The sequence below is a fragment of the Leguminivora glycinivorella genome, chromosome 2 (genome assembly GCF_023078275.1).
Source record: "Leguminivora glycinivorella isolate SPB_JAAS2020 chromosome 2, LegGlyc_1.1, whole genome shotgun sequence".
In the NCBI taxonomy this organism is placed as follows: Eukaryota; Metazoa; Arthropoda; class Insecta; order Lepidoptera; family Tortricidae; genus Leguminivora; species Leguminivora glycinivorella.
The window spans coordinates 2,329,553-2,343,292 of record NC_062972.1 but is presented as its reverse complement, the minus strand read 5'-3'; the positions used below and the strand labels follow the sequence as shown (position 1 = coordinate 2,343,292).

The 13,740-nt window shown below is 42.4% G+C and overlaps 1 protein-coding gene across 1 annotated transcript in view; it reads right to left on the bottom strand.

Moving 5' to 3' along the window:
• Positions 1–1,574: 1,574 nt before the first annotated feature.
• The window catches only part of LOC125242154 (synaptic vesicle glycoprotein 2B-like), a 29,844-nt gene continuing 17,678 nt past the window's right edge, over positions 1,575–13,740 (bottom strand). The window contains exons 4-9 of the mRNA XM_048150868.1: positions 10,482–10,711; positions 9,958–10,130; positions 4,119–4,290; positions 3,459–3,736; positions 2,910–3,036; positions 1,575–2,029 (exon numbers count right to left, since the gene is read on the bottom strand). Of these exons, the coding sequence (XP_048006825.1) occupies positions 2,913–3,036; positions 3,459–3,736; positions 4,119–4,290; positions 9,958–10,130; positions 10,482–10,711 (977 nt within the window). The 3' untranslated portion in view covers positions 1,575–2,029; positions 2,910–2,912. The remainder of the gene's footprint in view (positions 2,030–2,909; positions 3,037–3,458; positions 3,737–4,118; positions 4,291–9,957; positions 10,131–10,481; positions 10,712–13,740) is intronic.

The following is a 13,740-nucleotide window of genomic DNA, read 5'->3' as shown; positions in this document are numbered from 1 at the left end:
CTTCCGGACTGTACATCGGGAATACCTCGGCAGGGAGCTCATTCCACAGCCGGAGCGTTCGCGGGAGGCAATTCCTCTTAAGCCGCACGGTGCGCGATAGGCTTGTGTCGTTCACGAACTATGAACTGTTAGGAATAAAATCCCATCAATGACCGAAATGAACTGAATCTTTCCGTGCTCTGAGAATCGGTCTTTGCTCATTTAGTTCAGTATAGGATCGACGAGCGCGAGCGGTTTGGATCGAGAACGAATGTGTGACTGCGCCGACCGAGAGCGAGAGCTACTTAGCAGAGCAACAAAAAAAGTCAAGTTTTCATATTAAACTTCGGTTACTAAAGGTTGTAACCTTTCGGCCCGGAATGTTACTATCTGTGGACTATTCGTATCATTCTGACACTATTCGGTCCCATTCGTTCTGATCTTTCCGACCGCAGTGGTCGCTGGTCTGGCTGAACTAAATGAGCAAAAGACCTAAAAGAGCGAACTAGTTCATGGGAGTGATTGAACGAGATCGGAGCGCTCCGATCAACGAACGAAACGGCACAAGCCTAGTGCGCGACCATGTAGGTTGCAAGGTGGTGAGGTGAGTTACAGTTTATCAACCCAGAAATAGGCACAGAAATTGTCAGTGTCAAGTGTCACAGACCAGTGGCCCGTTTCTCGAAAGGTACAAGCCTTGTATTACAAGTGCGCAAACTGTCAAATCGTATGGGTTGTCATGGAAACACACTTACTTGTAAAACAAGGCTTATATATATTGAAAACAGAATATGATCACAATTATTATACCTTATTAACTACATGTCATGTCTGCGCGATTCATCTATGATTCCAGTTGTCAAAATGGCGGCCATAGCATCGCGTTTAAGGAGCCCGTCCCTTCATTATAATAATTACTTAAATTAAGTTAGATCAAAATAGCTTGTCTAGTAACCGATGAAATGTGACACCGTCACTTTTATTAGATTTTCTCGTATGGCTTCAACAGTATCTTATAGCACAGGAAGGCATTTTTTCATTTTATTTGTGTGCAATCAGAGACAACCTCCTCCCACCACGCGCAGAGACTGACTGAGGCAACATAAGTCCACTGGACTTATGTTTGTGGCGCAAACTTTTTGTTCGCCGTGTCCTCTCTAGTACATTATACCTCAATGCTTGTACCTTTCGAGAAACGGGTCACAGGTGCTACAATTGTAATTTTTGTATGAAAATATATGAGTCATTCACGTTTAAAAATAATCGTTCCAAGTATAAGGCATTACTTGTGTTACATTCTATAAAAATGTTTGTCTATGACTCTTTTCATTCAAGCACCTTAACAATGAGGAGGCACGCACAAAATGCACTCAAAGGTTAAGACAGGTGGTGCCACCTTATTAAGTCCATTGCACAGATAAATAATTTCAGACGTGAGAGCGAGAAGAAGATGTTTTTTTCTCTGTCTCACATATGCATGACAGTGACATTTTTATGCACTTTCACAGGCGCCACCTGCATATATAGCAGGCCGTCCCTATCGCACTATTTGTAAGTGCGATAGGGACGGCCTGATATTTTATCGTCTATCGCGCGACCATGCTTCCCGTGCTGACGGGATAAAATGTCAGTGTGCCTCCTCGTTTTCATACACACTACAAGCAAAGCCAAAAGACAATTTCATTTTATCTTTAAGGGCCAGTTTCATCAACTACATTTGACAGACACATCATCGTCACGCAGCGGACGTCTATGGAACTTCCCATACAATAAAATTTAACGAACGCTTTAACGGTGACAGACGGTTTGATGCAACCGGCCCTTAGCCTCCTTTCTCATTCTACATAATATGAACTTCCTCAAAAACTTAATCTTAATAAGGCACTTTGAAAATCAACTTTAAATCCAAACAAATAAATAGGTACGTTTTTCCTTTACATGTGCGTCGAGATGTATCTGTCCAATCCTGTGCTCTTTTCTACTGCCTCTGGTTCCGTTGTTTCTTCTTTCTGTTCGTCCATTTTTATAAGCATTATGGCTAGGATTGATACTGGAAAAAGAGAAAAAAAATATGGTTAGCAAATATTTTCTCAAACAATATATACCTGCAGAGCAGAGACTAAGTGCTTTCTTTAGAAAAGAGCACTTTCAAAACTGTTTATGAAGTGCATGCTAACAATGCCCATAAGGCCATAACCTAACCTAACTACGAAAATAAAATTTTGAAAAAACCTCGAAATAGTAGACCGATTTTCATGAAACATAGCTAAGAACACTCCCGACTAACTCAGCTTTCAAACAAAAAAACTAAATCTAAATCGGTTCATCCGTTCGGGAGCTACGATGCCATAGACAGACACACATACAGACAGACAAACATACAGACAGACAGACACGTCAAACTTATAACACCGCGTCGTCGTGGAGGGTTAAAAATATTAAGCCGTGGTCACAAAGATTAAACAAGTTTAAAATGTTTTTTTTTTCAGTTAAGAATCTCCTTTCATAACTGCCACGGAGCTCGTCAGTTGTGTCAAGTATTACAGCGGTCAAAAATATGGCGGGAATCTAGAGAATTTGTAAAACGCGTTGGGCCAAATCTCTGAGGGAGGCCGATGTTATAATGTTCGATTAACTTCATGTTTTTTTTATGGGATAGAAGGCACACGAGCAGACAGGTCGCCTGCCGCCCATTGACATCCGAAACACCAGAAGTGTTGGAGGTGTGTTGCCAGCCTTTAAGATGGGCGTACGCTCTTTTCTTGAAGGTTTAAAGGTCGTATCGGTCCGGAAATACCGCAGGCGACAATTCATTCCACAGTTTAGCTGTGCGGGGCAGGAAGTTTCTGGAGAAACGCACAGTTGAGGACTGCCAGCCATCTAAATGATGGAGGAGGAAGTTTGCGTAAAATCCTAAACTAAATACTTACTAGCTAGCAGAGCAGCAACGGAGATGAAAGGCGCGGGACATGAGAAGTCAGTAGGACTCCAACGGCCAGGTTTGAGGCCACACCACCAGCGCGGCCCCACCACGCTCCCCAGCAAACTCCGAGTCCACTGTAAATATAAGCAAAACTATTGGTTATTACAATTCTTACTGCTTTGGGTGCTGCACTGCTTAACACGTTCAAAACTAAGAATCCCATTTCCAAACAAATTGAACACGACTGGGTGCTTCTTGGTCGTGAATATGTCAAATGCCGTTACAGGGATTGGTCAAACAGTGTCATAATATGTTTTGTCAAGATCAAGTTACTGCTGCTCGTTGATTGTTGGTGTTGATCAGGGACCTTATTCGACTCACATTTACTGTTATTTCAAAATCCACTGTTGATGTCATCGCATGTGGATTCTATCGTCTTGATTCTATTGTCTTATGTTAACTGTAGACATTGTCACATGTCACAAATAGACACAGTGGCAGGCACGCACGTAAATACAGTGTTTAGCTGAACTGAGACTTACAGTTATGAACTTACCTAAGTTTAGGCGGCAAGGCATGCAACAGTAGCCTAATCAGCAGCACATTCCCATTCAGCGACGCGGCATTCAGCGCGGCTGCGGCCGCCACCGCTATTCGGGAGCTACTCGCGCAAGCGCACGCACACGCAGCGAGCACGCCGCACGCAAGCGCGCACGCTAGCGCGCATGCGGCCGCGGAGTAGCGCACACCGCGCGCGCCGCTGCGTGAGAGGAGCGCGCAGAACGCGTTGCCTAGGACGCAGATGGCGCCTACTATTAGGCCGGATGTGAAGATCTGAAAGATTTTAAGTTGGTTTGGTAGGATTGAAAGCCGTTTAAGAAGTTCGTAGAAGAAGATGATCTCCTTTGTGTCATCCGTAAAAGCATTAGCAGAGTTCAAGAGCATTGACGTTACTTTCTTACAAAAAGGAACTGAACTCGTGGATAAGTGACACGATACGTAACTGTCTATCGCTCTTCTGTGGGTATTATTGCAGATCGTTTCATATAGTTTGTCTGGATCGTAAGCGATTAGTCACTTGTTTATGGTCCTTATTTCACAAAACACTACCCCTTACTATAACTATAAAGTAATATTGCTACGTTGCAGATTCTACTATACTGCCACAAAATCTTTTAGGCGGCAGTTACTTTCAAAGTAAAAAAAAACAACTTACATCATCACCGATTTCGCCGCTGCATTGAACAACATCCACAACACTTGTGTTCTTCTCGCTCCAACTGCTGTTGGTTGCATTGAAGAGCTTAGCGGTCTGAGGCACTGCTGTACATTCTTGGCCTTGCATGCGAAGGAGTAACGCTGGGATCCAAAGGTTTAGGCCGAAACCGCTGGAAAAACACAAGAAAAATGTTAGGTTAACTATAGGACCTGGATGTGGACCTCAACACTACAGACTAGCCGAGGCGAAAACGTGGCCTTCGATGAAGGTCGCTCGCCCGGAAATTGCCTGTTTAGCCTTGATTTGAGAACCTGTCCCTTTCCCAAAAATCTTAGCTACCAAATAGTTTTTCTTCAATAAAGAATGATCAGGCAGAGGGACTTTTTTTATATAATAAATTTATAGTTTAAAAAACTCTAGAAAAACACGCTTTTATAAATGCACGTAAAAGCCAAAAATAAATTATGGATCGTTCAAGTTGTCTCTATTGCTGGGATGAAGAGTAAACTATGTGCTTTTAATTATAATATTTGATTGTAAAAGCGTGGGGCGCTGCAGTCGTGCTGCAAGTCCAGTTAGCGCGCCAATCTGTGTAAACTGCTTCTCGTAATATAGCTTAATTTGATTTCTCAGCAAGTTATACAAAAAGTTTTTCCTGTTACAGCGCCCCACGCTTTTACAATCAAATATTATAATTAAAAGCACATAGTTTTACTCTTCATCCCAGCAATAGAGACAACTTGAACGATCCATAATTTATTTTTGGCTTTTACGTGCATTTATAAAAGCGTGTTTTTCTAGAGTTTTTTAAACTATAAATTTATTTTATACTTTTTAGTCGTTAATAATGAAATATATTTAAAATTTAAACAAAAATATTATTTCAAGTAGGCGAATTTCGCAAGCCATTTGTGGCTTAACACGTATTGCTACTTAATAAGAATTAATACCACCTGATGTATAGGTACCAAGTTTATCGCAATAAAGTCATTAATTTAAAAAAAAATTCATAGTGCTGCGCTAATTTGAAGATTAATGCAATACAGAACTTAAGGATTTCATGTTACAGAGTAGGAAAAAGACAAAAAGGTTGAATTTTCTCAGTCGCTCTCTGGTATATTTGCGTGGGGTTGAACCTGGATATGGAACGTGGACGCGACAGTTTGCTAAGCAACTAAAAGACTGATAGTGGCTTTGGGATCTGTAGACCTTCGCGATGTGCTTAGCAGTGGCGTGGCGTGAAATTTTTCGTTGATAAAGCCCTTACTTTTGCCCCCCTTACTTTTGCTCTTAAGGGTCACAAGAAAGCCCTAACCCAACTTATTTTAAATATTACATTGTTCTTTCTTTTAAGCGGGGGACTTCACCCCCCGAGCCCCCTTTCTTTGCTCTTAAGGGTCACAAGAAAACCCTAACCCAACTTATTTTAAATATTACGTTGATTCTTCTTTTATGCTGGGGGCTTTGCCCCACTGAGCCCGCTAAGTACTTTTGCTCTTAAGGGTCACAAGAAAACCCTAACCCAACTTATTTTAAATACTACGTTGATCTTACTTTTATGCGGGGGCTTCGCCCCCGAGCCCCCTTTTGTTTATATACTCTTGAGGGTCACAAAAAAACCCTAAACCAACTTATTTTGAATACTACGTTGATATTTTTTTTTGCGGGGGGCTTCGCCCCCCGAACCCCCCTTAGTTTTGTTCTTGAGGGTCACAAGAAAACCCTAACCCAACTTATTTTACATACTACGATGATCCTTTTTTTTGCGGGGGGCTTCGCCCTCCGAGCCCCCCTTTCTTTACTCTTAAGGGTCACAAGAAAACCCTAACCCAACTTATTTTAAATATTACGTTGATCTTTCTTTTATGCGGGGGCTTCGCCCCCGAGCCCCCCCCTTACTTTTGCACTTAAGGGTCACAAGAAAACCCTAACCTAATTTATTTTAAATATTACGTTGATCTTTTTTTTTGATGCGGGGGCTTCGCCCCCGAGCCCCCCTTACTTTTGATCTTAAGGGTCACAAGCCCTAACCCAACTTATTTTAAATATTACATTGATCTTTCTTTTATGCGGGGGTCTTCGCCGCCCGAGCCCCCCTTTCTTTGCTCTTAAAGGTCACAAGAAAACCCTAACCCAACTTATTTTAAATATTACGTTGATCTTTCTTTTATGCGGGGGGCTTCGCCCCCGAGCCCCCCTTACTTTTGCGCTTAAGGGTCACAAGAAAACCCTAACCCAACTTATTTTAAATATTACGTTGACTTTTTTTTATGCGGGGGGCTTCACCCCCCGAGCCCCCTTACTTTTGCTCTTAAGGGTCACAGGCCCTAACCCAACTTATTTTAAATATTACATTGATCTTTCTTTTATGCGGGGGGCTTCGCCGCCCGAGCCCCCCTTTCTTTGCTCTTAAAGGTCACAAGAAAATCCTAACCCAACTTATTTTAAATACTACGTTGATCTTTCTTTTATGCGGGGGGCTTCGCCCCCCGAGCCCCCCTTACTTTTGCTCTTAAGGGTCACAAGAAAACCCTAACCAAACTTATTTTAAATACTACGTTGATCTTTCTTTTATGCGGGGGCTTCGCCCCCCGAGCCCCCCTTTTCTTTATTTACTCTTGAGGGTCACAAGAAAACCCTAAACCAACTTATTTTGAATACTACGTTGATATTTTTTTTTGCGGGGTGCTTCGCCCCCCGAACCCCCCTTAGTTTTGTTCTACAAGGTCACAAGAGAACCCTAACCCAACTTATTTTACATACTACGTTGATCCTTTTTTTGCGGGGGGCTTCGCCCCCCGAGCCCCTCTTTATTTGCTCATAAGGGTCGCAAGAAAACCCTAACCCAACTTATTTTAAATATTACGTTGATCTTTCTTTTATGCGGGGGGCTTCGCCCCCCGAGCCCCCTTACTTTTGCTCTTAAGGGTCACAAGAAAACCCTAACCCAACTTATTTTAAATACTACGTTGATCTTTCTTTTATGCGGGGGCTTCGCCCCCGAGCCCCCTTTTGTTTATTTACTCTTGAGGGTCACAAGAAAACCTTAAACCAACTTATTTTGAATACTACGTTGATTTTTTTTTTGCGGGGGGCTTCGCCCCCCGATCCCCCCTTAGTTTTGTTCTACAGGGTCACAAGAAAACCCTAAACCAACTTATTTTGAATACTACGTTGATTTTTTTTTTGCGGGAGGCTTTGCCCCCCGATCCCCCCTTAGTTTTGTTCTTCAGGGTCACAAGAAAACCCTAACCCAACTTATTTTACATACTTCGTTGATCCTTTTTTTTGCGGGGGGCTTCGCCCCCCGAGCCCCCCTTTATTTGCTCATAAGGGTCGCAAGAAAACCCTAACCCAACTTATTTTAAATATTACGTTGATCTTTCTTTTATGCGGGGGGCTTCGCCCCCCGAGCCCCCCTTTCTTTGCTCTTAAAAGTCACAAGAAAACCCTAACCCAACTTATTTTAAATATTACGTTGATCTTTCTTTTATGCGGGGGCTTCGCCCCCCGAGCCCCCCTTACTTTTGCACTTAAGGGTCACAAGAAAACCCTAACCCAACTTATTTTAAATACTACGTTGATCTTTCTTTTATGCGGGGGCTTCGCCCCCGAGCCCCCCTTTTGTTTATTTACTGTTGAGGGTCACAAGAAAACCCTAACCCAACTTATTTTACATACTACGTTGATCCTTTTTTTTGCGGGGGGCTTGGCCCCCCGAGCCCCCCTTACTTTTCCTCTTAAGGGTCACAAGAAAACCCTAGCCCAACTTATTTTAAAAATTACATTGATCTTCCTTTTATGCCGGGGGCTTCGCCCCCCGAGGCCCCCTTTCTTTCCTCTTAAGGGTCACAAGAAAAGCCTAACCCAACTTATTTTAAAATTAAATATTACATTGATCTTTCTTTTATGCGGGGGGCTTCGCCCCCCGAGCCCCCCTTTCTTTGCTCTTAAAGGTCACAAGAAAACCCTAACCCAACTTATTTTAAATATTACGTTGATCTTTCTTTTATGCGGGGGGCTTCGCCCCCCGAGCCCCCCTTTCTTTGCTCTTAAAAGTCACAAGAAAACCCTAACCCAACTTATTTTAAATATTACGTTGATCTTTCTTTTATGCGGGGGCTTCGCCCCCGAGCCCCCCTACTTTTGCACTTAAGGGTCACAAGAAAACCCTAACCCAACTTATTTTAAATACTACGTTGATCTTTCTTTTATGCGGGGGGCTTCGCCCCCGAGCCCCCTTTTGTTTATTTACTGTTGAGGGTCACAAGAAAACCCTAACCCAACTTATTTTACATACTACGTTGATCCTTTTTTTTGCGGGGGCTTCGCCCCCGAGCCCCCCTTACTTTTGCTCATAAGAGTCGCAAGAAAACCCTAACCCAACTTATTTTAAATATTATGTTGATCTTTCTTTTATGCGGGGGGCTTCGCCCCCCGAGCCCCCCTTACTTTTGCTCTTAAGGGTCACAAGAAAACCCTAACCCAACTTATTTTAAATACCACGTTGATCTTTCTTTTATGCGGGGGGCTTCGCCCCCCGAGCCCCTCTTTTGTTTATTTACTCTTGAGGATCACAAGAAAACCCTAAACCAACTTATTTTGAATACTACGTTGATTTTTTTTTTGCGGGGGGCTTCGCCCCCCGATCCCCCCTTACTTTTCCTCTTAAGGGTCACAAGAAAACCCTAGCCCAACTTATTTTAAAAATTACATTGATCTTCCTTTTATGCCGGGGGCTTCGCCCCCCGAGGCCCCCTTTCTTTCCTCTTAAGGGTCACAAGAAAAGCCTAACCCAACTTATTTTAAATATTACATTGATAATTTTTTTAAGCGGGGGGCTTCGCCCCCCGAGCCCCCCTTTCTTTACTCTTAAGGGTCACAAGAAAACCCTAATCCAACTTATTTTAAATACTACGTTGATCTTTCTTTTATGCGGGGGTCTTCGCCCCCCGAACCCCCTTTAGTTTTGCTCTTAAGGGTCACAAGAAAACCCTAACCCAACTTATTTTACATACTTTGTTGATCCTTTTTTTTGCGATGCCATGCCATCATGGAATGCCAGTGCCAATCTTCGGGCTTCATTATCAGACCTTGAAACCTAGTCGTGGTCAAAGTTCATTATAAGACTTTTCTAAGAAACCAGAAAACAGCTATGATACGAAGTTCCATCATGTAGTTCCAGTTCATATCTTCCGGCTCCATCATCAGACCTTGAAACCTAATCGTAGTCAAAGTTCATTACAATACTTTTCTAAGAAACCCAAAAACAGCTAATGTACGATGTTCCATCATGTAGTTCCAGGTCATATCTTCCAGCTTCATCATCAGACCTTGAAACCTCATCGTAGTCAAAGTTTATTACAAGACTTTTCTAAGAAACCCAAAAACAGCTATGATACGATGTTCCATCATGTAGTTCCAGTTCATATCTTCCGGCTCCATCATCAGACCTTGAAACCTAATCGTAGTCAAAGTTCATTACAAGACTTTTCTAAGAAACCCAAAAACAGTTATGATACGATGTTCCATCATATAGTTCCAGTTCATATCTTCCGGCTCCATCATCAGATCAGTTCAACAGTATCATATTATTGTATTGTCATCAGAACTACATACAGCTGCCAATTTTCATTACGCTACGATCCTTGGAAGATGGTTAAATTAGCCTCCGCAGATTCCATTACATAGTTAGTTACATACACGACGACCTAATAAAAGCGTGTTAAAAAGCACCTCGTGGAAAACAGATTCAGGACGGCGCGGCCCATACCAAGTGCATTTTAGCGTAGATATGTCACCCTAAGTCCTAGTAGAAAGAACAAGAGTAACTTACGCAGCCATATTAGCGAAGAACGCGAACAGGATGAGGCTAGATTTGACGGCATAGCTCTTGGAAACGAAGATTTTGAGATCTTTTAAGACTCCAATGAAGAGTGTCTTCGTTCTGCTTTCCTCCTCACCAAGTGACTTGACGGGGAAAATGTTGTCTTGGATCAACTTCTTCACCTGAAATTTAACATGAATAACTATGAATTGCTGTCAAATATAGTTAACGTTACATTAAAGTTATTATAATCGCCTTATACTCTAGCTTTATCGGAAGAATTATGAAAATGCGTAGGAGGGCATCCAAAGAACTGACACGTTGCAAATATGCAAGTTTTGCCAAAAATTTTACCAAGAGTGCAAAAAATAGCAACCGGAAAATATTGGATCTTAGGAGAGTGTCAACAAGATAGACTAAATGTCTGGTCATAATCGCAGGAGACCATTGATATAGAAATTTTTTGAGGAGACCTTTCTCCATCGCATCGTGTAGCCGTATATCTACTGAAACGTGTATGTCCATTAACTGACCTTAAATTCCGTCTTCCCTCTATTCTTCTTATGAATCCTGGCCAGTATCTTCAGCGCCTCATCACTCCTATTCGTATCTGAGAGCAACCTAGGGCTTTCTGGAAGGGTCCAGGTCCAAATACCAGCGATGAAACCTGGTAGGCTGCAAACGAGGAGCATAAGTCGCCAGGAGTAGATAGGCAGGAGGGTGGTGTAGCCGATCTTGAAAGGGATAATGAGCCACGCTACAGCTGTGGAAGAAATTATAGCTTTAGTGCAAGGCCTGAGTGCACATTCATGTCGCTCATTAAAATTTAAAACCGAAAAAAAATACAGTGCCTGAGGCTGAAATCGAACCAGCGTACTCTGCAATCGCGGAAGATGCCTGTTTCCGCTCGGCCACCCAGGCCCCGTAGCCGAGTGGCATTTCTCCGACGCCAAACGAAAACGAAACGTAGTCCGGCTCTGTCGCGCCAATACGCAAGAGCGATAGGGATAGATATCTACTAGCGTTTCGTTTCGTGAGCGTTCCGTGAGCGTTTGTGCCATTCGGCTACGCACCCTGGTCATAGTTGCTGTCGAAATTATCTTTCATATGAGTACCTAATCTATACAAGGACTCGTGGCATGTCGCTCATATTGAGCGTACAGCGGGGCGGGGCGTGCGGCGTATTGAAGCTCATACAAGTGTACTGACCTGGCCCCGTAGCCGAATGGCATTTCTCCGACGCCAAACGAAAGCGATACGCCGCTGGCTCTGTCGCGCCAATACGCAAGCGCGATAGAGATAGATATCTACTAGCGCTTCGTTTCGTGAGCGTTTCGTGAGCGATTGTGCCATTCGGCTAGCCACCCTGAGTAGACGCTGCATAGGGTGGACGTACGCTTTCCAACCCTGCTGCACGCTTCGATAATATTTAGCGGGTCCTAGTCGTAGAATAGTAGTTCGGTATTCCCCGGGCCTTGTTTGCTAGGCGTTGTCTCGTTGTTTGCTGATATTATGACATACATACATACATACAATCACGCCTGTACCCCATAAAGGGGTAGGCAGAACACATGAAACTACTAAAGCTTCAGTGCCACTCTTGGCAAATAAGGGGTTGAAAGAAAACGAAACTGTGACATTGCAGTGACAGGTTGCCAGCCTCTCGCCTACGCCACAATTTAACCCATATCCCATAGTTGCCTTCTACGACACCCACGAGAAGAAAGGGGGTGGTGAAATTCTTAACCCGTCACCACACAGGCAACACACATGACATAAAAACACGTTAAATAATACCTTCCTAGCAATGATCATTACATATAGCCAGATAGGTAAAGATATTAACGACTAAAAACAGAAAGAGGTAACAAACCCAATCTAATTTCACTTGGGACTACCCCTTCTGATGTTAACGAATTAGTGATTTTTCCTTACTTACAATGCATAAATTGCCCTTGTGGTAACGAGTTAAGAATTTGACCACATTCTTTCCGAGGTTTTCTTAGAAGTAGAGTGAAGTGGAATGTGGGTTCAAATGTGGAGTGGGCTGACAATATATCACGGCAATAACACAATTTCATTTTCGTTATCTGCCTGCTAAGCCGCGGTCCTGGATTGGAATCCCGGTAAGGGCATTTATTTGTGTGATAACCACAGATAATTGTTCCTGAGTCATCGATGTTTTCTATGTATATAAGTATGTATTTATCTATTTAAGTATGTATATCGTCGCTTAGCACCCATAGTACAAGCTTTCCTTAGTTTGGGGCTAAGTTGATCTGTGTAAGGCGTCCCCAATATGTATTTATTTATTAACCCCTTCATTGCTAACAGTGGCACTATCCATATTCCTTTTGGAAATACAGACATGAGTTTATATACGTAGGTATGTAAAATGCATTAACTATTTTTAATCTACAAAATGGGTCATCCTCCGCAACCACATGGGGTCGATCATCATCAAATCGCACCGCCATAATGTAATGTATGTGTATCAACGCCGCACAAAAACCTAAATAGGATTCACATGCCACAATGAAGAATAACTTCATTGTTGGGGCTAAGGTAACATAAATCGTAATTTCCGATCTATTTCCAATAATTGGGTTATTTTCCATAGACATTATATTCTTTGCAACAGGGGTTTTAAGATCAGGGAAAAAAGCTCTGGTAGCCTAGCGGTAAGTACGTGCGACTTTCGTTCCGGAGGTCGCGGGTTCGAACCCCGGCTCGCACCAATGAGTTTTTCGGAATTAATGTGCGAAATGTCATTTGATATTTGCCGGTCGCTTTTCGGTGAAGGAAAACATCGTGAGGAAACCGGACTAATTTCAATAAGGTTTAGTTTACCCTTCGGGTTGGAAGGTCAGATGGCAGTCGCTTTCGTAAAAACTAGTGCCTACGACAAAATCAACTAATCCCAATAGTTGTCAAAGCGGACCCCGGCTCCCATGAGCCGTGGCAAAATGCCGGGATAACGCAAGGAGGATGATGATGTTGAGGGGTTTTCAGACCGATTATGTTTTTATGTATCAACCCTTTGGTGCCTTTGAAATATTTTTCAACATTCGTAACTCGTGTCGATTGAAAACACTCTCTTCGTGTGTGTTTTGATTTATCTCACTCATTTCACGCACTTGTACCGTAATGTACTATTGTCCACTTCATAAGGTATCAATGACTTTAAATAGAAACATAATAATACAGTTTAATTATCAGAACCTTGAGTTGCAGGCGTTCATAGGTTACGGTGACCCCTTTCTTCAGGCGGACCGTATGCTTGTTTGCTACCGACGTAGTATAAAAAAACCCGCTGGAATGAAAATAGTTCAACAGTGTCGCTTAAGACGATACGGTAGGGGTCAATTCTCGATACAAACGCTCTCGACTATTTCCTCCCTGGTTTTTGAAGATAGAGCAATGATTTTTTCAACACAGATTGTTATTATTTTTATCTGTGTCGGACCGTTTTCATTTTTTTGAAATTCTGCTTTTTAATGACTCTAGAGCCAATCAAAAATTTCCAAAAACGGCTTTTTTATTGTGGCGCAAAAAAAGGTGTGATACTCAATATTGGTGACAATTAACCAAAAAAACTAAACGGTCCGACATAGATTATTTTATTGTTATTCAGATTCTCAAATTTCGTTCCGATTGATTAAGTTTTAAAGGAGGAAAGAGTCGAGAGCGGAACCTCGATTTTAAAGATTTTTTTGAAATATCTTTTGACTGAGTTATTCTTAATGGACAATTTTTTTTGATAAATCTAGTTAATAACACTTGTACATTTAA